The 20,982-nt window shown below is 44.3% G+C and overlaps 1 protein-coding gene across 2 annotated transcripts in view; it reads right to left on the bottom strand.

The window, feature by feature from the left end:
• Positions 1 to 18,375, bottom strand: part of PDE8A (phosphodiesterase 8A) — a 108,677-nt gene extending 90,302 nt beyond the window's left edge. For both annotated transcript variants that reach the window (XM_042875595.1, XM_042875596.1), the window contains exon 1: positions 17,915 to 18,375. In XM_042875595.1, coding sequence (XP_042731529.1) covers positions 17,915 to 18,175 — 261 coding nt within the window. In that variant the 5' untranslated portion in view covers positions 18,176 to 18,375. The remainder of the gene's footprint in view (positions 1 to 17,914) is intronic.
• Positions 18,376 to 20,982: the final 2,607 nt, after the last annotated feature.

Here is a 20,982-nt window from a genome sequence, read left to right as displayed (position 1 = left end):
GTTCATTTCTCTCAGGCTTAACGCAACAGGTTAAGAAAATCATTTTCTGTGAGAGAGTGCAAAGCTGTCTGGCAAGCCTCCAGCTGTCCTCAGCATCATGTGTCCTTCCATGGGAGGGCTCCACTGCTGTCCGCCCCCTGCGGTGCCACCACTGACGTCAGTCGGGCAACCACAGGGAGAGCAACGCCATTTACTGAAGATTGCGGTTGCAAAATCAGATGCAGAAAACAACACAGTCTTGATTCTTTCATCTCTCTCTCTTTTTTTTTTTTTTTTTTTTTAAACATTAAGACATCAGGGATTAAAATTGCATTTGATTATAAAAACAGCCATGCATACAGAAATGAGCAATATGCTCTTCTGGATATTATAAGATTGATTGATTTTTATTTTATTTTTTAACCTCGAGTTGATAACTGCAGTCTGATAACTTTAGTGCCAATTCTCTCTTTTAATATACATAACTGAAACACTAAAACCTGGCACTGTCACTGATTATGCCAGCAGAAGAACAAACCATTTATTTCTAAACTAAACTATTTCTAATTCAACATACAACTCTTGCTCTCTCCTCATGTGTAAATGAGTTTAAGTCTTAAGAGAAGCACATCACTGTAGAGAGCAAATGAACAGAGAATTCAGTTCTTGACATCATCACTGTTTTTACTTCATTTGTACATTTGTGTTATACAAGCGCTGAACTGTACATCAGCCTTACAAACATACAGGAAAAGATGATCCTTATCTCTGTTAGTCGACATTTCAAGATGGAGGTTTCTTGTTAGTGCTAATTCCTTCCACATTTTTTTTGGACTGGTTATCAAAACCAATTATAAAGACCTCTTCATAAGCCGCATGCTACTCCACACGAACACAAACAAAATGGCACTACAGCTATATTAGTTCCACAATTTGTTTTCTTTCCTAAACCAGTTTTCCTCAAAGCAGCATAGCCCCCTCCTCTCTGTCCTCCCCAACAACTCACATACAGAATAGAACTTACTCAACTGAACAGAACACACCAAACTTACACATACAGCCAGACATTTGGTATCTGAAATCATAGAATCATAGGATTATTAAGGCTGGAAAAGACCTTTAAGATCATCTAGTCCAACCACCAACCCATTGCCACCACGGCCACTAACCATGTCCCTCTGTGCCACATCCACTCTCTTCTTGAACAAGTCCAGGGAATTGTGACTCCACCACTGCCTTTGGGCAGCCTGTTCCAATGCATTATCACTCTTTCTGAGAAGAAAATAACTCCTAACACCCAACCTGAACTTCCCCTGGTGCAACTTAAGGCCATTACCTCTCATTCTGTTGCTGTTACCCAGGACAAAATCCAACCCTCACCTCACCACAATCTCCTTTCTGGTAGTTCTAGAGAGCAATGAGGTCACCCCAAGCCTCCTCTTCTCCAGCCTAAACCACCTCAGTTTCCTCAGCCCCTTTCCACATGACTTGTGCTCCAGACCCTCCACAGCTTTTTTGCCCTTCAATGGACATCCTCTAGGGCCTCAATGTCCTTCTTGTAGTGAGGGGCCCAGAACTGAACCCAGTACTTGAGGTGCAGTCTCGCCAGTGCCAAGTAGAGAGATGACCACCTCCTGCTCCTGCTGGCTGCACTATTCCTGATACAAGCTAGGATGTCATAGGCCTTCTTGGCCATCTGAGAACACAGATGGCTCATGTTCTGCCAGCTGTTGACTAATACTGAAGTTTTTTACTTTATTTTAAAAGTGACTTTGCTTTACTCAGCTCTTCAGCCACTCTGCCCCAAGCCTGTAGTACTGCAAAGGGTTATTGTGACCAACGTGTAGGACTCAACACTCTGAACCTCACATAAGCTGCCTCAGTCCTTCAATCAAGCTTGTTCAGATTCCTCTGTAGTGCTTTCCTACCCTCAGGTAGATCAGCACTTCCTCCCAGCTTGGTGTCATCTGCTAACTACTGAGGACGCATTCAATCTCCTCATCCAGATCTTCAATAAAGATATTAAACCGGATCAGTGCCAATACCAACCCATGGGGAACACCGCTCATGACCAGATGTCAGCTGGATTTAACTCCATCCACCACCACTCCCTGGGCCCTGCCCTCCAGGCAGTTCTTTACCCAGCAAAGATCACACCTGTCCAAACCAGGAGCTGCCAGCTTCTCCAGGAGAATACCGTGGGAGATAGAGTCAAAGGACCTACTAATGCCTAGGTACACTCAAAGTATTGAAGTTGGAAACAGTTCTCAGGTCTTATAAAAATTTTTCTTACCTTCGTTTTTCCTTTTCTTTCCCCTCAAGTAGCACCCTGATTGCACCTTGAGGACAGGAGAGGTTACCACAGATTCAGTCATAGAAAAAAAAAAAAGCTCCTACGATTTAGATAAAGCTAAAGGAGAATTTTTAAACTAATAAATGTGTGTAGTCCTTGCACTGCAGTTGCTTATCTGTCATGAAGCAGACAAGTTATACAATAGCCTTGACTGACCATTAGACATCATTCAAAGTTAACATTTTTCTATTTGACCATCTTATCTTCTTGCCTGAGCAATGCAAATCCACAAGTCACTGAGTAAAATATCCTTCTATATCCCAAAAATTTCTGCCAAGGCATACTGTGATCAGCCTAATGGATTTTTAAAGAGGAATCAATCTCCAAAAATAATGAAGGCCTTTCCCAAGAAACACTATTTGTTTTCCTGTGCTTTATTTGCTGTTGCTGTATTTCTTTTTACTGCTGAGTAATCTACACTGCTAGCTTTTGCCTGGAAAGGAGCTGGAAAGTTTAGAAATACTCACTTATTAGCCCTAAAAAGCTGTTATTATTATGCAAAGCGGAGTTAGAATCAAGCAGTTGCTTTTTTTTTTTTTTTTCTAAAAAGAGAAGCATTCTCAAAAAGCAAGGAAGTGCTGACCCAATGCTGTACGCCAAGTGCGAAACAACATCATGTGAGTGACATGAAAACAGACCGGGGACTCTTGATCCCAAGGCACATGAGGGCTTACTGTGCCACAGAGACTGAGCTTGCTTAGTTTCTGCTTAGAGGGTGTTTACCCCACAAAAGCCAGCAAATGCACATCTATGGAACAGTGTTGTCATGAGCTTCAAAAATGTAGCAGCCTAATGTTTATAGGCGGTGAGGCATTTTGGAAAGCAGTTATAAAAAAGGCGAAGAAAATGCAAAGAACAAAGAATAAAACAGGCACAATAATTAAATTTTAGGATTATTTTCCATGGACAGAACTGGCAGATTATGAATTGTAGAAGAAATGACTGCTGACTCAATGAAGAGCTTCCCTATAATACGCAAACCTATCTCCTGCCTAAATAAATTTCCGTACCAATGCACACTACCAGGGCTTTGTGCTAAGCCTAACTTCACAGAGCTTGTTATGGCAACATTACAAAATCACCTCAATTAATTTCTGTTATTAAATATTTTCTGTCACTTCTGTTCTTGGCTGTATGTCATATTAATGACAATTATGACCACTCCTGCCACTGACACCTAGCTGGCTTCAGATCGGCTAGAACATTTTGTTCAGCGCTCTGTTTTCCAAGCCAGCAGGGTTCATTCACCTGTGCTCTACACTGCACGCACAGTGGAGCTCTAACATGGCACCAAAAGTTATCAGTATGGGCATTACCAAAAACTGGAGGTCATCACACAGAGGTCATCTCTGACAGGAAAAAGAAAATAAAAAAATGAAAACAAAAAGAGCTGAAGCCATCTAATAACATCATTTAAAAAGTTCTGTTTTGTTTTTATAAGGGTAATGAAGCACTAGAACAGGCTGCCCAGAGAGGCGGTGGATGTCCCATCCTTGGAGACATGCAAAGTCAGGCTGGATGGGCTCTGGCCTTGGTTACCTTTAAATGCCCCTTCCAACTCAATGATTCTATGAACATGGCTGTATGAACAGCATTCCAGTTAACCCTACAAGCTTCAAGCATCAGCTTGTAGAGCTTTGTATGGATACAAAGACAGAAGCAAGAGACTTCCACTTACACGAAATTCCTCCCATCTTGGTGCAATCAGGATGACAGCCAGGCTTCCCTCATTCTACTGACACCATTTTCAGGAAACCAAGGAGGAACAGTTGGCAGCCCAAAAACAGACTGCAGAAGGAGATATTGGACATAGCTTCTGTAAGCCAGAAGGCACTCATGAAGCATTCCAGCACCTCTGGAATGGCCACCAGCTTGGCAAGTGCAAAAAAGAACAGGAAACACTAAAGGTTTTGAAAGATATGAAATAGCACTTGAGTACATTAGAGACACCATAACTGGCTGTTGGAGGAAAAACATAAAAATAACAACTAGTAAAGATGGTAGTCACAGGGAGTGACTGGAGGAGAAGTTTTCTCCCACTTGGTGGTTGCCAGAAAGCAAGCTGCCACAAAACTAGCTTGGGCTCAATACTTAGGGAAGGCCTTTCAAGATCACTAGGAAGGCAAAAAAAAAAGAAAAAGAAAAAAAAAAAACCAACCAATTTCCCAGCAAGGAAAGAAAAGTCTGGGAACATCAGTAATTATCTCCAATCTGCAGTCCAACATGGGAAAGGGTGTGAGCCATCGTCTCTAGGCCACAGGGAGCTCCCAGACACCAGCATATAATCACCATTTTGCATTTCAGAACAGAGTTCAGTTTGATCACAACTGTGTCTGTAGCTATTCTCCTTTTTGAGCTAATATCTGAAGTGATGTGGTTATAAAAATAGAGGGAAACTGTCTAATCTGTATTGCGAAATGTGTCAGCACCAGCTGAATCATACAAAACTACCAGTCCAGGCTTAATGCCATTTTTGACAGTCTCTCTTCATATTCAAATAAGTAAAATTCATATCTGCAAACTATAATCTAGTAATTTACGTATCAGCTAATTATTTAAGCTTTGTGCTATAAAAAGAAAAAAACTATTTTATCTCACAACATGTTGCTTATTTTGGTTAAACAACACAAAAACATACCTACAATTTAAAATGTCAGCAAGGAAAATATTTTAAGCACAGAAAAGCACCACAATTTTGAAAACTGATGAAAAATAACATTTTTATTGTATGGCAGATCAGAAATGAGTTTACTGCCTTTTAGGTGAAGTTTCTGATTTCATGTACACAACTGTGACAATACTCCTCTAGTATCAGACTGATTTATAATAATAGCATTTCAGGGGCTACTGACCTTGGTGCAAATGATTAACAGTATACTCTGTGTACAAAATACAGAATTTCAGGGAGAGACCTGTTTACCAGCTATTCTTCTTTGTCAACAACAACAAAATAAGAAAGCATACAATTTCTAGGATAGTTTGTGTTAGTGTTAGACCTCCCTTAAATACCTTAACCCAACTAAAGCATCTTCTCTTAAAAAAAAGTGATGTACTAAGAAAGAGAAGCTGATGTTGATATCTGCAGTGAGATGAGGTGTACTGCTTGTGAAAAAGAAATTACAGAAACATAAAAATGGCAGCCAAAGGTAGAACAGAATGGTAAAAGGAAGGAGAATGGCTTTTAAAAACTGTGTGTTGTAGATGAGGTTGTAGGAAGGAACCTCTACTATGTAGAACTGAACAAGTTAAAGAAAAACTACAGACTGCTGCAGATGCTACAGTAACATGGTCAACCCGCAGCAGAGTTGCCCTTCTGCAGAAGCAGCTGTGGCTTCACAATGTTTGGATCACAGGTTGCCTTTTTGCGTCTTACCCTCAAATTGCCATCAAATCATACCTGGTAAATTGGAATCTTCTGTACAACAATCATTTGTCTCATACTTCAACACAAATCTGGGACAGTTTCATGAGATAATTATTAACAGTCTATTGGCTACTAAACAATGCAATTAATTAACTGAGAGTTCCACTTTTCTGTAATAACCTGAAATTGCAGAATGAAGAGTCTCATACTTAGAGTAAGTGAGCAAAATGTCCTGCACTAAAAGGCACAAAAACAGCAACAGAGGACAAAGGCCATTAACAATCACTTATTTGTCCTGATTCAAGGACTGCTCCGTTGTGTTTGTTCTGCTGCCTGGTCTAGCATACACAGCTTTGCTGACCAAAAAATGCCTTTTCTTACCAAAGGTTTGCAAATACCCATCTTAGAATTTAATAGCATGGTCAATTTTTTTTTATTTTTCATTTTTTTTTCTGCCACTAGCAGTGTATCTGTAACTACATAAGGTACTATCAAAAATCCAGCTCCTTCAACAGACATTTTCAGGCTAGGTAACATTCTCTGTTCAGTCCCAGCCTCGGCTGTATTAAGACTTTGCCTAAATCAGAAATGTGAAGAATGTCAAAAAATACTGGAAAATCTTCTGTTGTGGAAGAAGTTATACCATTTTATTTCTACCCTCAAGTGGCATAAACCACACAGTCACAAGCACATTAGTATCAGAATTGCTGCAATTCTGTAGGGCTTTACCCTAGCCGTGTCAGTAAGAAATCACAAGTGGTAAGAACAGACCATTCTGTCTGTTCTTACAGAATGAAGAGACAAAACCCTAGATACTTGCTCCGTAACTCACAATAGCATCTTTCAGCATAGGATCATGGGCAGCAGAGGTTTGCAGACTTCTTTGAAATAGTTTGAAATCTTGTTCCAAGGCCAAGCTGAGGAGACCCAACGAGATAAACTGAAGTCAGTAAGCTTAGTCTGTTACCTTCAGCAGCTACCATTGAGACTAAATTAGGACTACATTACAGCAGCTGTTAATGGAGGCCTTAACTGGTTTTAGACGAAGCAGGACTGCAGTAATAAATCTGATTTCTTGAAGCCTGTGTTGGAAGTTGTACCCTTCTGTCAGCAGGTTCACTGTATGATGTATTGTGGAGCTTTGGCTGCAAAGACACTGCAGCCTGCACTTAATGAGCTGTTCAAAGGAGCTGTGAAATTGTCAACTTAATTAAGCCAAGTTTAGTTAACAGTCATCTTTCATATATTTTGTCTGAAGAAGCAGGGTTTGAAAGTGCCCAGCTATGCGCTGTTGTGAAGTGCTGCATACTTTTCTGAACTGAGAAATTAAAAGCTCATATGAGAGAGAGTGCTATTTAAGAAAGCGTCTGAAGAAAGCCCCCCAGTCATCCCAGCACGTCTGGGAGCTACATCTTTTCTTTTTCTATTTTTAGAGAATTAAGATGTATAATCACTTGAGAACAGCCTGCAATGGTTTCTTAAGATAGTCTGACCTTTAGAAAGACACGTATGATTTGGAAAGAGGAAGAAGATCCTCCTGAGGAAACCCTGCAAAGATCCGAGCTTTCAGCACTGTGTGCTGCAGATGGGTGCACTGATGTGACAGCCATGGTCCCAAAGGCTCATCCTACCCAGGTGAAGGCAGAAAACCTCAGAGGGCATCAGGAAAAGCAAGCTGCTCTGTACACCCTAAAACGACTACCTTGCTGTTGTTCATGGCTTTGAGCAAAGCACTTACGGATGTGTCACTATCTTTCCTGCACCTTAACCAGGTTAACACATGCTAAATGCTCTGTCCAAACTAGTTTCAAAAACAAGACCTAAGGATATATGAACTTAGGCTTTTGCTTTCTATTTAACCAACTGCAAACTAACAGGCAAACATTTTGTACGCACATATTCCTCCAGACAGTCTGCTAACATCTGTTATAGGACGAAAATATCTGTAGTTACCAAACAGAGTTACAGCAATCAATTAATCTGAGCTTAAGAACTTGTGTTTAAACAAACCATTAGCACTGGCCTCAGCTTACTCCTCTGTCAGAGGTCAAGGTTTCCCAAACATGATTCAGACTCTGAAGGATATAAGGACCTTTTTCAGCACCCAGCAACAGCAGAGGTGCAGTGCTGACAGCCATAAGCCCTTTCTCACCCTGTCAATCCTCTTTCATGCTTTTCTTTCTCTATGATTTGTTTTGTTGGTTTACATTCAAATCACTAAACTATTTCAGAGCAAGCTGTGGAGATCCCTCCACTAGGAGCATCTCCTAGGGATTCCACCTGCTAGCCTGGGACCTCTCGGTTGATGAAAAATGCCAAGTCCTTCAGCCACATCCACCTCTCTGCAAAAGGAGAGGGGTTGAAAAAAGGTCAGAAATACTTTAGAGCTCCTTGTGACCCTCCTAAAATGGCATGAAGCTAACAGTAGTCAAGCATTTAATGATCCCCAGGTAATATCTCACATGCATATTTTACTCTTATTGGTACAGAGCTACAGAGAAGGAAGAACCTAAAGGTGTTTGTCCAGGGAAGCACAGCTCTGTTTTCAGATACAATCAACAGAACACACCTCCTCAGTACGTTTATCCTGAAATGGAATAGCATTGGCATGGGGAATCCTGAACAAGTGGATGCAACTGAGTACTTCTGTGATCAGTCACCTAGAATGCCAGCCAGCTGGGAAAAAATGCAAGGGGCCACTGACCAGAAGTGTCAAGTTTCCTGAGAGGAATGATAGCTCTTCTTTGCAGGTCATCCATGAAGAAAGGGCAAGAGACCACACGGAATCACTGCAGCCTAAGTCTTACAGCCTTAGCAGAAGAGAGTTTGTATTACCCAAAGGGCACAGGAGAGCCTTGTAAGAGTTCTTTAGGAATCAGAAAAGCCAAGATTAAGTTAGGAGAAAACCTCAGTGCTGTTTAATCTCCAATAATAAGCTCCATTCAGTTTAATTGGCAAAATAAGAGAGAGTATTTTCAGCACTCCCTTTTGACAGCCCAGCTATGAACCTCACTGCTCACACTGACTCGGGCTACGTGTGGGATCAGAAGAGCTGTTTGATCCTTACATCAACCACCAGCACAGCTTCGTCCCTCTCCCACTCTAACTTTGAGGTTTTACATTGATTAAAAAATAAATAAATAATCAAACACTGTAACATATAAACACTGACAGCAAAACTCTGTTTTTCAATAAAATATGATTATCTGATCCATCACTATTTAGCTCCGGGAAACAAAATGCTTACCCAGATTCAATAACCTGTCCTTCAGAAGCAAGCACTGTCTTTTCTCCTCCCAGCAAAGCCCAGTGCAAGCGGGATAGATCAGCTTCCTCCCTGAGCAGCTGCATTAATTTCATGAGTTTTTATTATCAAGGATCACAAAACCTAAGCGTCCCTAATCACCTAGAAGCTGGCTTTTGCTATCCAGTCCCAGTGCCAGAGGCAGGGTACTGTGTAAAGGTTATCGAGCTGCTCTTTGGAGGAGGGGCTGCAACCGACAGCACTACCTCTGAACTTGACTCAGCTGTTGTCACGACAGACGTCACAGCATGGCATGAAACGGCATGAAACAATCCCAGGTTTTCCAGCACTGAGGACAGATGATAACACAGCTGAGAGACAGCGTATGCAGAACAGCCCTTTTGTCTGAAATTCTGCAGAGAGCTGATCACTTTCACAGCAAAAGGCAAAAAGAAAACAAACAATAAGCAAATTAAAACTTGCAGGGCAATCAATGGAAGCATTGATTCTGAGTTCCCAGGACTTATTCTTCCTCTCAGTATAGTTGTTAACAAAACAAAAGCTGTTTGGGTTTGCAAAGCCCTCTTTGCCCGAGTTTGTAAATGTTTCATCCCTCTAAAATATCAATGCAACCCCCATATCTTTTTTTTACCATCTGCAGGAGACTGTTTTATGCATGAAAAGCACCCTGCCTCTCTTGTCCTGAAGGTTCTCTTCAAAAGGCAAACTCCTATTTGGTTACGGTTCATCCCACTTGCTTTCTCTTAAACGCTTCCATCTGTTCTTGGTCCTTGCAACAGTATTTGCAGATTTGCAAATACATGAATGTTCCACACTGACAGTGTGTCAGTGGTAAGCACGCACTGCCATGGCAGAATGGGCTTTGGAAGTCATTCCACCATTTATAAATTCCATTCAAGAGTACAAATTTTTAATTGCAGTTATCAGCTTAGCAACAAAGTCTTAAGGAGATAAAATTAAAATACAAGTACCATACTACATGCCAGAATTGTTAGAAAGGAGAAGTAAATCAGCATGTCCAGGCTCAGTTCCGAAGAGGAACGTCAGAAACTCTTCTCGTTTTTGTAACTTTAAATAGATTCTTGCATCTTTCTCCAAAGCACATTCTGCTGACTGTGGGCAGAGCAAAGCACTGCGTTACATGGACATGGTTTGTTCTCAGAGCAGCTCCTCTGTTCCCGGGTACATGGTGGCCTTGATCTTCCGTGACATAGAATTAAGATCAAGCATGCAAGCAGAAACATACAACAACTCATCCACAGAGACACGCGATAACTGCCAGCAGCCTTCTTCTGCCTCCAGCTCCGTATCTCTAGCCTTGGCTGCAGCAGAGTTCCCAGAGCAATCATCTGCAACTAGAAAACACCTGGCAACCAACTCGTCCCAGGATACTTCAGACAGAACTCAGTAACAACACAGATACAAAAATACAGAAAAATAAATCTTTCTGAACGCCTAGAAATTCCATTTTAACTTTGACAGCCAGCACTCTCAAGATCAGCAATAGACTCACAGACTTGCTTTATGACCTGGAACCACAGCAATTTATGTTCTTTACATCGCTACTGCTTGATAACAGCCCTCACTGCTATACGAAGCTGTGAAAAAAAATATTTTGTTTCTATCCTATTCCTCTCATCATTAAGCAGTTAATAGTATCTGTTATTGGTAGCTTTTCTGCATCAGTGTCAGATTAAGCAACCATAAAACATGGTACACAGACATAAGGGCACATACCCTGGTTGCACTTCAGAATCCAGGTAAGTTTTATTTACAGACCAGAGACCAAATTCTGGTTGTTCTTAAACTGTGACTTTTCCATTAGCTTCAGCACAGCCAAGAACTTGCCTAGCAGAGCTATACCAACTGGGATGACAGAAAACAACTCCGCCCTTAATGCAAGTATTATTGCCACTATTTTTATTTCCAAATCTCATATCCAACAGGGAGCTATTTTCTACAACAGTGGAAGGTAAATAGAGCTGTCCAAGTCCTGCCACGGGTACACCTCTTGAGACCACAGAGCTTAATGGGGCTGAAGGACTGTAATTTCAGTCTGAATTTCACCCCCCAGTAAACCTCTTTGGTATGTGAAAATAATAATTCTCTTTATTTTGAAAAAGAAAGCACAGATATCTTGCTAGCAGTCCCAGTACCATCCATATTTGGCATGGCAGAGCTTCTTCGAATGCTGGTACCTCTGGACCCCTGGATCCTTCTCCTGGCCCTGGGACATTGATTACTAAGTCACGGCTAGTGGGACAGTGTGATTTTATCAGCTAGTAAATGAGTGTACAGGGTAAGAGGTAAGTCACTTCTGCTTCAACTTACCAAAGTAATAGGTGTGGTTGTCCTCAGCCATTTGAGGAATTTCTCACCAAAAAAAACCCTTAAAAACTAAAACAGCAGACAGAGTATTCCAAAGAAAAAGAAATACACAGCTGCAAACTCAGCCTGCTAGGCTGATCACAAATCCTGACCTACCTACCTATCACACAACAGGTACGTATTTCAAAACTTGAGATTCAAACTACTGCTGCAAAGGCAGAGTTCTACATGTAAGCATCAGAAGAGACGCAGCTGTGATATCAGCATGAGTGAGGCACAGCGACTGTGTGATGAAGCAAATCACAGAATACAGAAAGATCATGGTCAGTGCAGATCACAGGGCTTTTGCTGTGCTTTAAGTAAGCCATACACACACCTGCCTAAGCTTCATCTCAGTACAGAAGGTTTACTTACTGAGGCTATTTGTCTGGCCAGTTTGTATCAGACATAGCAGAACCTCAAGCTTAAAGACAAAAAACTATGGTAAATGTGTAACTTGAAGTAACGTGGGGCCTCCAAGTTTCCACTGCACCCCAGTAGGAAGCTAAAGGTCGCCGCTAACTCAGAGTTAAAAACAATGGGAAGCAGAGGATGTCATTCTTTCGTATTAGCCCAGTGATTCTGTGTTTTCTTTGCATGGATTTACTTAGGAAACTGGGAGATCTAACAATGAGAAGATTTCAAGGCTACCATTTTTCCCTTCGCAAAGCTGTAGTCAGAAATTAGTTTGTGGAGTTTTGCAGGTTTGTTTCATGAAGAAAAACACTTCTTGCTTGAAAAGGTTTGATCTTTCCAAGTACACACAACATACTACATTCCAAGTTTTCTGTGCAACTTCCAAAGTGTAAGCTAATTCTGCTTTTGGAAAAAGGAGTGAATCCTCATTTCTGATACAGAAACAGACACAACTCAAATCTGTTCAACATTACTTAGCAAAAGGATTAATTTCTATTCTGACCAAAAAAGTAAAACCAATAATGCATTTCAACACATTTCCATGTCAGAAAAGTAGGTTTCAGCCCTCACCCTTTCCAGTGAAACATGTGGGCGCTGCTTTGTAGGATGTGAAGCTTCTTACATTATGTACAGAGACATATTTACAGATTTTACAAGAGGAGAAAAGGGCCTTGGAGTTTGATCTGAGGCCAACAATTCAGCCCAGAGTAAAAGGGGGTGGTCTGGAAGAACGTACAAATTAGAGCCTGCACTATTTAGTCTCACAGTGCATATGTCTATGTTGTTTGTTGCATTCTGACCTTAGCAGATATTTTAAGAAGGAAGGTAAAAGCGGCTGGATGCCGAAATCTTTGACAAATGGGGGCTTTGACATCACTTTCTCTGTGCCTTTGAAAGCTTAAAATCTGACTTTGAGCAATCAAACTATTCAGCACGACATGCACATTAAAGCTATTCAATTTGCATCTTGTCGTCCCATGCCAATTTAAATTATGGTTAAATGAAGATACCTAATTATTCTACCCGATGGGCTGACAGCAATGAGTACAATGTCAGAGGGCCGAGCAAGTTCGTACTGAAACGCCAGTGAATTAATGAGCCTCTCATTCACAGCACCGAATGCAATTCACACCACAAATTGTACTCTGGATATAAAATCACATTTTACGTGCAATCTTGAAAACACCTCTGCAAGGATTTAGCTCCAACCACGGCTGCTAAAGTTGTTTGCAATGTGGTACACTGCATCCATACACACAACCCAACCAGAACACAATACTAAACTGTTCTCCTAGGTGTGCAGGTGCATGTAGGGTTCACCGACACAACCCTGACTTATGCAAAGCTTCCATTGAAACAGCTTCACCCCGAGGGCAAGCTGCTCATTATCAGATTTGCTTTTCTTTCACTTTTTTGTAGCAAGCTAATAAGAGCTTCCATTGTCCGTATCCCTAAATACATATTTCCTCTTCGAGGACTTATCTGAAAGTCAGTCAGCATTCTAGCTGCTCAAAAAGTGGAATAACTTCAGTGCCTGGCTGGCACATTAAATGGTGAGGCCATGCTGGTCCCTTGCAGTGCCATTTCACACCACGTCTAACACCGGAAATGTGGGAAGGGATGGAGAACTGCTAATTGCAGCACCTCTCGTTCTTCTGCCCATCTTATAAGTACATCCAACATGAAAATTTCTCACTGAGGATGGACTTTACTTCCATGTCAGCTCTACCAAAGGTGCAATACAGCGAGACAAATAACTAGAACCATAGAAATAAATGTGTTTTTAATATTTAATCTACCAACACATTTGGGTGGCAGACAACTTAAAGCTTAAGCTTGGCAAAACCAGTCAAGGGACGTAGCAAGGCCAGAGAAGAAAGCAGTGCTTTGTGACTAGCAAGAATTTATAGCTGAAAGAAGACTCAGCAGAGCTCACACCAACAGTAAGAACTGCAAAAATGCAGGCTCTAATCTGGCTCATCTCACTCACACAGGGAAGTGCCCTCAGGTGCAGCAGCACATTTTGCTGATGTTTTGCATGACCAGGAGGGATCTAGTAATAATGGTTTAAAAATCAAAAGCATGTCTTTGGCTACTTTCACAGAGGTGAGATACACGCTGCGAGTGATTTCCAGTTCTTTTCCAGTTGACATTACAAACAACAGGAAATTAAAAGGTGAAGATAAAAAAATAACCCAGACACGAATATGGAAAGTTCACGTCGCTCCATCAGTTCACTTTGTATAATTTACAAATTCGACATCCCCATTCCCTGGAGAAAAGGGTTCATGCCTTGAAATTAAAAGCACCGCGACCGTCAGCCTGGGAGCCTGGAGCCGTGGGGCTGAGCACAGCCAGCGTACGGCAGCGTGGGAAGGATCCTCGCGGCGGAGCAAGGATCTCTGCACGGGAGGGCTGACGGAAGTGGGAGGGAGACGGTGCTGGGAGGTTTGTCGGGGAAATGGTTGAGGACAGCTTCAGTGGGAACAGGGAGGGTCGGGAGGGTCGGGTGGCCTTGCTGAAAGCAGGGACGGAGCGTGTGGGAGTTTCAAAGGAGGGAGAGCTGATATGGTGCAAGGGGAAGGAATCGCCAGACAGGCAGGAAAAGAACAGATGGCTTAAGAGACTAAATAGTGTGTTGCTAAACGCCGAAGTGAGATCCATTTCAGCACTGAAAGTACAAGTCAGCATACATCCTCCTGAACGCAGAATTACACAACCACTGCTTTGCAGTGACTGTAAACTCACAATTTTGCAGGTTTTGAACAAAGAAAACTTGGTGCTGTGGCACCATGGGTGTAAGCGGGTGCCCCACACCAGCTGATCAATCAAAAGGCTACAGCAGATCTAGTCCTGCTGGCTTACGGCAACTGTGAATTTACAATAAAGGAAGTATGGGTTTACTCTCCGATCCCGTTGCACTCAAGCACGCACTTCTGAGTTAAATTTACATGACAGGGAGAGCTACACAAGAGAAAAGGAAGGAAATCACATACATAAAAGATTGGGGGCAAAATAAATGCGCCGTATGCACCGCAGTGTGCAGCCGTGCACTGTGGAAGAGTGACACTGACACATGTTGTTGGACAGCACAGGCTCACAGACTCCCAAGCCAGTTTTAAACACATGCCCATGAGGCCCTTACACCGTGCCAGTCCTTACCTGTACTATATGTTAACACAGCTATTACTTGGAAAGTGTTTAAGCGGATCTGTGTACAGCTAAGCACCCTTAATACAAACTCAGGTTCACAGCAGTCTGAAGAAACAAATCATAATGATATATACAAAAAAGCTGTCACAATTTTGAACTCACAATCTTCAGACTTCTAGAGCTGGAGAAAAAAAAAAAAAAAAAAAAAAAAATCAGTAAACCTCTCCTTTGCAACAGTGCTATTACTGTGTAAATCTTGCTCATCTTCCACTGGGAAAAGTACAGAGTTCAAGCCGTGCAGTCTGTGCACTGAAAACTAAGGGAAGGGTTTCATGGCTGGTTCACCGTTCACATACAGCACTGCTTCCAAGCTGCTCATAAATTTTCAAATGAAAGCCACACATGAAATTACTAATTAAAGAGGGACATGCAGGCACCAGGACCAAACATTTTATTATAAAGGCTTCTCCATTTATCACACACTATTGCCACATTCATATATACGGGGAGCTGCTCTTGCGGCATTGATCTCTGCGCATGGCGCGTTCAGGAGTTTACTGCATGTTTACTATGGATAAATTTAGGCTCCTCCTTATTAGAAAACAGCAGGCAATTTTTTAGCTACAGGTTGTAAATCAATGCAATCACACAACACTCACACTACACACCCTGGCAAATGATCCGCCGCTATCTGAACAGTACAAAGATTTAACAAGACATAACCATAAAACCAGAATAAGTCTGGGGGCTAATGAGCAATATAAATAAGGCCATTTTACAATCACTGTGGGTTATTTCTTCTTTTGACACGTGCACTATTGCTACTAAACCAATGCAATAAAAGTCACTGTATTACCGACTACACTTATTTTAAATTCATGCTGTTGTCAGCTTAAGTGACAACATGAGATTTACACATGAATCACGTTCTGTTCTTAGCTCTCATCTACGACTTCCTCGGCTTTAATTTGAGCATAGTAACACAAGAGTGAGAAAGAAATAAATTAAAGTGCCACGAAACAACGAGAGAAAGCATTCAGGCAGGTTACTGGCCATTCACAGAAATGCCGATTAGACATTTTAGATTAGGAATGCAGCATCTGCAGTTAGGATGAGGTACCCCAGGTGCCACAACACACTGTGTGCTCTATGCAGCAGCGCCCAAATTCTCTCAGTTCCTTCTCAAACCAAAAATTCCTTTAACTCCAGAAGTGCCCAGCGCTGCCCTATGACCCTCCTGGCTTCAAACATCAGCACTGTATTGTGAAAGCTGCTGTCAAACGTAGCTCTCTGCAGCACGACATCTGCAATAACATGGTTACACTCCAACACAGTACAGACTGTAAGTCCATAAATCTGATCGTGATAAACACACTTAACAACAAAAGCAGAGAATGAAGTACTGTGCTGCCTTGTATCTCTGAAGAGCAGGATTTTACAGGTAAAAATTATGCAGAGGGGACGTTTCAATCAGATTTTGTACTCAACTGACCACAAACAGAATTCCATTCTCACTTCCCAAAACCCAAGCAACGTGCTCAGAGCAATGAGAAGGGCAGAAAACCACTGAGTGATGAAAATCAGAATAGCTGTCAGTGAGATCACAGCGTGCAAGGAGCCCCAGTCAAACACACAGCACCTGGCTGGGTTATCTAAACCAAGTAACAAGGGCTGGTACAAAGTGCCAACAAAAACAACAAAATTCTAACACAATTAAGACCTCTTCCCATGCACAGGCTTCTAGAAGAAGATCTTGGAGTTGTTTATTCCCCCCCCCACCAAGCACAAAGACAAAATCACACAATATAAAATATAAGAATATTTTTGTCGCTCAGTTTCTGTAAGGCGCAGTTATAATCACGATTAAGAATAAAGCTGGTAAAACAACGGTCAGGGCTGTGAGCAGAGCTACCACACAGTGTGCCACACAAGCACGAGCACCGCGTGTGAGCAGAGCCGTCCCGCTCCGCTTCCTGCACGGCGTTACACAAAACCTGAGGTTCCTCTGACGCGGCCGACCTTCGTGTGCTGGCCGTTCATTCCTCCTTTAACTCAACTTCACATAACCTCTTCCCATTTCCCATAGCTTTTTTTAAAACGTCTATGAACTGAACTTAGTAAATCTGGAGGAAAACAATTGAAGAAAATACCCCACAGCACAGACGAAAATTGTTTTGGGCCAATACTCCTCCTGAGCACGTAAAATTCCCAAAGAAGCTACGAATTGTTGGTCTCTCTGTGTGTGCAAAGCACTTGACATTGTGTGAGCTCCTGCTGCACTTCCAGCCCCTATCTCCTATTGACAGCGTGCGTATCTCAGCGCTTATCACAGCAGCCCAGGGCAGATCAGCCATGTTATACAACATCCCTGGGGTGCTACACTTTCCTTTGACATTTGCAATAATTTACTTTGGAGAAATAGAGACAGCTCCCCCCAAGAAGAGAAAATACGGAATATTCAAAGCCAGCAGCATCAGGAATAGAAGTATAACACATAAAGCAATGGTGCACCAATGGAATGGAGACAGACGAGCAAGCACTGCACTATGAACACTCTAAAATACAGCCACGAAATTGAAATGCAATTTTTTTCAGTATGTGCCTGCTGATTTCTTACAGGGCTGATGCTGCATCCCTACAGGAAAGAACACACACAAAAAGGTACTCAAAAAAAAAAAAAAAAAAAAAAAAGAATTAAGCACAACAACACACTACTTGCAGCAACAGACAAGGTCAACAAGTTGTTGGTGTAAAGAGCACCCGGCACACAACCTGAAGCCCCTCTCCGCCCAGCAGCCCGCCCCAGCACCGAGGTGAGCCCCAGGCCTGGTAGCTGTGAGGCACCCACAGCATCCACTTCCCGGCCCGCAGAGCCCAGCATGGCACAGAACAGCACGAGAGCCGTTTGCGGGGCTGATGAGTTTTAAACAAATGCTGACAGCTCCAGCAGAATGAGCTGCCCCGCAACGTGGGACTTCAGTGGGAGCAACGGCGCTCGTGGTCCGCACCCCTTTACCTTAAAACTGGATCTGCTGGTCTGGGTCTCTGCCTCCATGCTCTGGCTGTTCTCCCTCTTGTCTTTCTTAGAGGAATTAGTCCTCACTTTATAAGTGGATGTGTTGGAGGATTTAATGAATAATCCCGGGACGGGGTTGCCTTGCTGCTGCTGAGACATGGTGGTGTTGGTCTGGTGAGGGGAATGGCACTCCTCGGACTCTTTGCTACTGTGATAGACCACTCTGCTGTCAGAGATGTGGATGCTTGGAGCACAGCCCATGCTTTGTGGCCACCTGGGGAACACTTCTCAATTGTATATATATGAGATATATATACGCGTATCTCTCTCTCTCTCTCTCCTTCACGTTGGTACGTTCCCCCCGCCTGGATTTGCTAACGGGCCGAGTCCCACGGCTCGGCTTCCCGCCGGGTCGCTGCCATCGGTCCCTCCGCACCGCCGGGATCGGCTCTGCGCTCCTCGGCCCCGGGCGCGGCTCCGCGGTGACGGCGGCCCGGCAGCGGGCGGGGGGCGGTCAGCAGCGGGCCGGCGTCATGGTGTCACAGGGTGTTAGGGATTTTCCTAAGCCATCTGAAAGCTTAGCTTCGCTTTCCTTCTGGGGGTAAGGAAAAAATATTTTTTAAAAAAAAAAAAAAGAGGAAAAAAAAAAAAAAGAGGGGGTCGATGGGGGAGGTCACAAAAACGCGAGCCCCAACCGCACGCACAGCTCGGCGTCTCGTCGGCTCAGCGCAGCCGGAGACACGGCACCGTTCCTCCCTCTCAGTCCGGAGCACGGCGCATTTTCCACCTGAGTTCGCACGGCGTTACCGATTAACCCGGGCCGGGGGGGGGGGGGGGCGCTCCCCTCTGCGTTTTCCGCGCTCCCCGCCAACGGCGCTGCGTCCGCCGGGTCCCGCTGGGCGCCGCGCTGCGCTCGGGGCGGCCGAAACGATCACCGGAACGACGGCGAGGGCCGAGAGCCGCCCCGGCGCCCCGCGCGCCCCTCACGCCGCGGCGGTGACATTCGCGGTGGCCGGAGGCAGAAAGCTGCGTCCCGCCCGCCGCAGCGGCATCCGGAGCTCAACGCTCAGCGGCCGGGCCGGGGCGGCGGGGGCGGCCCGCGGAGGCATCAAAGGGCCTCCATGTTGGGGGGAAGGCGTGGGGCGGCAGAACGAGGCGAGGAAACAATTAAAAATGAAATAATAAGAAAATCAAAAAGAAAAAAAAAGAAAGAAAAAAAAGAGCGAGAAGTAGCAGAAAGCGATCCTAGCGTCCCATCTCCACGGATAAGCGCGGCAGCGGCGACAGCCCTAATTCCCGGGGCCGTGGGGCCGGCGTCCCTCGCAGCAGGGAAGTGCCTCCTCCCGCTCCGCACCCGCCGTTGGTTGTAGCGATGCGGCGGCGCTGCCCCCCCCCCCCCCCCCCCCCCCCCCCGCCCCCCCCCCCCCCCCCCCCCCCCCCCCCCCTCCTCCCCGCCCGCGCTGCCCCCGCGCTTGACAGCGGCGCGGCGGAGCCAATAAAAGCAGCCGCCGGCGCTGACCTCCGGCCCGCGCTGGCGTCAATGCAAATGAGCCGCGCCCCGCCAATGGCGCGCCGCGCCGCGGCCCCGCCCGCGGGAGCGAACTTTAAACCGCCGCGTGCGCCTCGCGCGCTGAGCTGCTTGCGGTGGGCGCGTGACGGCCCCGCTGAGGGGCGGGGAAAGGAGCGCTGCGAGGCTGCGGGGTCTGAGGAGAGAGAACGTCGGGGGTTGGATTGCGGGAGCTCCATCGGCCCCTTGCACCGCCCACTCCTCAGTTCTCTGGCTCGGAAACGCGCCACCGGGTAGCCGTTCAAAGACAGAGAAGAGACGTGCTCAAAAGCAGCGCCCCATTCCCACAGCAGACGGGAGCAACACGCAGGGCCGGGCAGCGCTTCCGCGGAACGCTGCATTTCAGCATAACCACAGCACCACCAAAATGCTTTTGTTCACAGTAACGGGTAGGGTTAAGGGCTGCGAAATGAAGTCCTTCCTTCCCCACTCCCCTGCCACCGTGCCATCTCACCAACTTCACACGCCCGGTAACTGCCTGTCAGAACCAGGAATGGCTGTGGCTGCCTGGGCTCTCGCTTGGGATGCCCACTTCAGATAAACACTCAGTAATAGACGAAGGAAAAGGCTTAACGTACGTGCTTGGAGCAGCGGGCATTATTTGGAGAGGAATCTCATCCTCATTCTTTCTTTATGCTAGATTTCTCATTACTAGATCCCATTGATAAGAACACACTTCAGAGGGACTGGAAAGAAGCTGCAGAAGAAGAGAATAGCGCAGCTTCTATTTGTGCCATCAGCCACAAGCATGGGCTCCTGTCTTCTTCAGCCTTAATGGATCTGTCTGCAAAACTAAACTGCGCTTTATTCCTGGTGGCACTGAGGGAGCCAGAGACAGCAAGACTTGATTTTCAGCACTCCACATTCAGCTTGCAGTGCTGACACCTACAGTTGAGCCTTCTCCTTGTGAAACAAATAGGTTTTATTTGCAGCTACACAGATGAGAGCAGTATTTCACATTCAAACACTATTCAGTTTATCCAAATGACAAACAAATACCGGGGGGGATGCTTTGTTCAACATCTCATAACAGCAGCATGACAAAACAAAGTGCTTATGCAGATACAGTGCACACAACCTCTCTGCTCTCTTTCATAAGTTTCCCTACACTAAACACGGGCAGGTTATTGCTGATTATGCTGATCTAGGGCCTAACTTCAAAACAACAAAAACTAAATATACATTTGCAAGTTTGTCTAAGGAGAATTCACTGCTTTGGATGGGAAGATGAGATGAGCCCTTAACAGTAATTAAGCCATTGAAAAAAAATCACTCCTGTTGTTGCTACACTGACAAAAATCCAGCTAAAGATGGAAAATGGTATTTGAACTGGTACAAGCATTAGCTATTTTCTCTCAAATTTGAGGACATGGCTACTATTTCTTTTATTGCCAATAGAAAAATACTGTTGAAAGTATAGTTTTACCTGTAGCTTCGAATCAGACAGAAGAGATGAAAATATCTAAACCATCACCAGCAGTGGCCATTTTTCACCATACTA

Source organism: Lagopus leucura, unplaced genomic scaffold (assembly GCF_019238085.1).
Source record: "Lagopus leucura isolate 7727_CA_CO unplaced genomic scaffold, USGS_WTPT01 Super-Scaffold_100015, whole genome shotgun sequence".
Lineage (NCBI taxonomy): Eukaryota > Metazoa > Chordata > Aves > Galliformes > Phasianidae > Lagopus > Lagopus leucura.
Note: the sequence above shows the minus strand (reverse complement) of the source record. Positions and strands in the feature narration are given on the sequence as shown.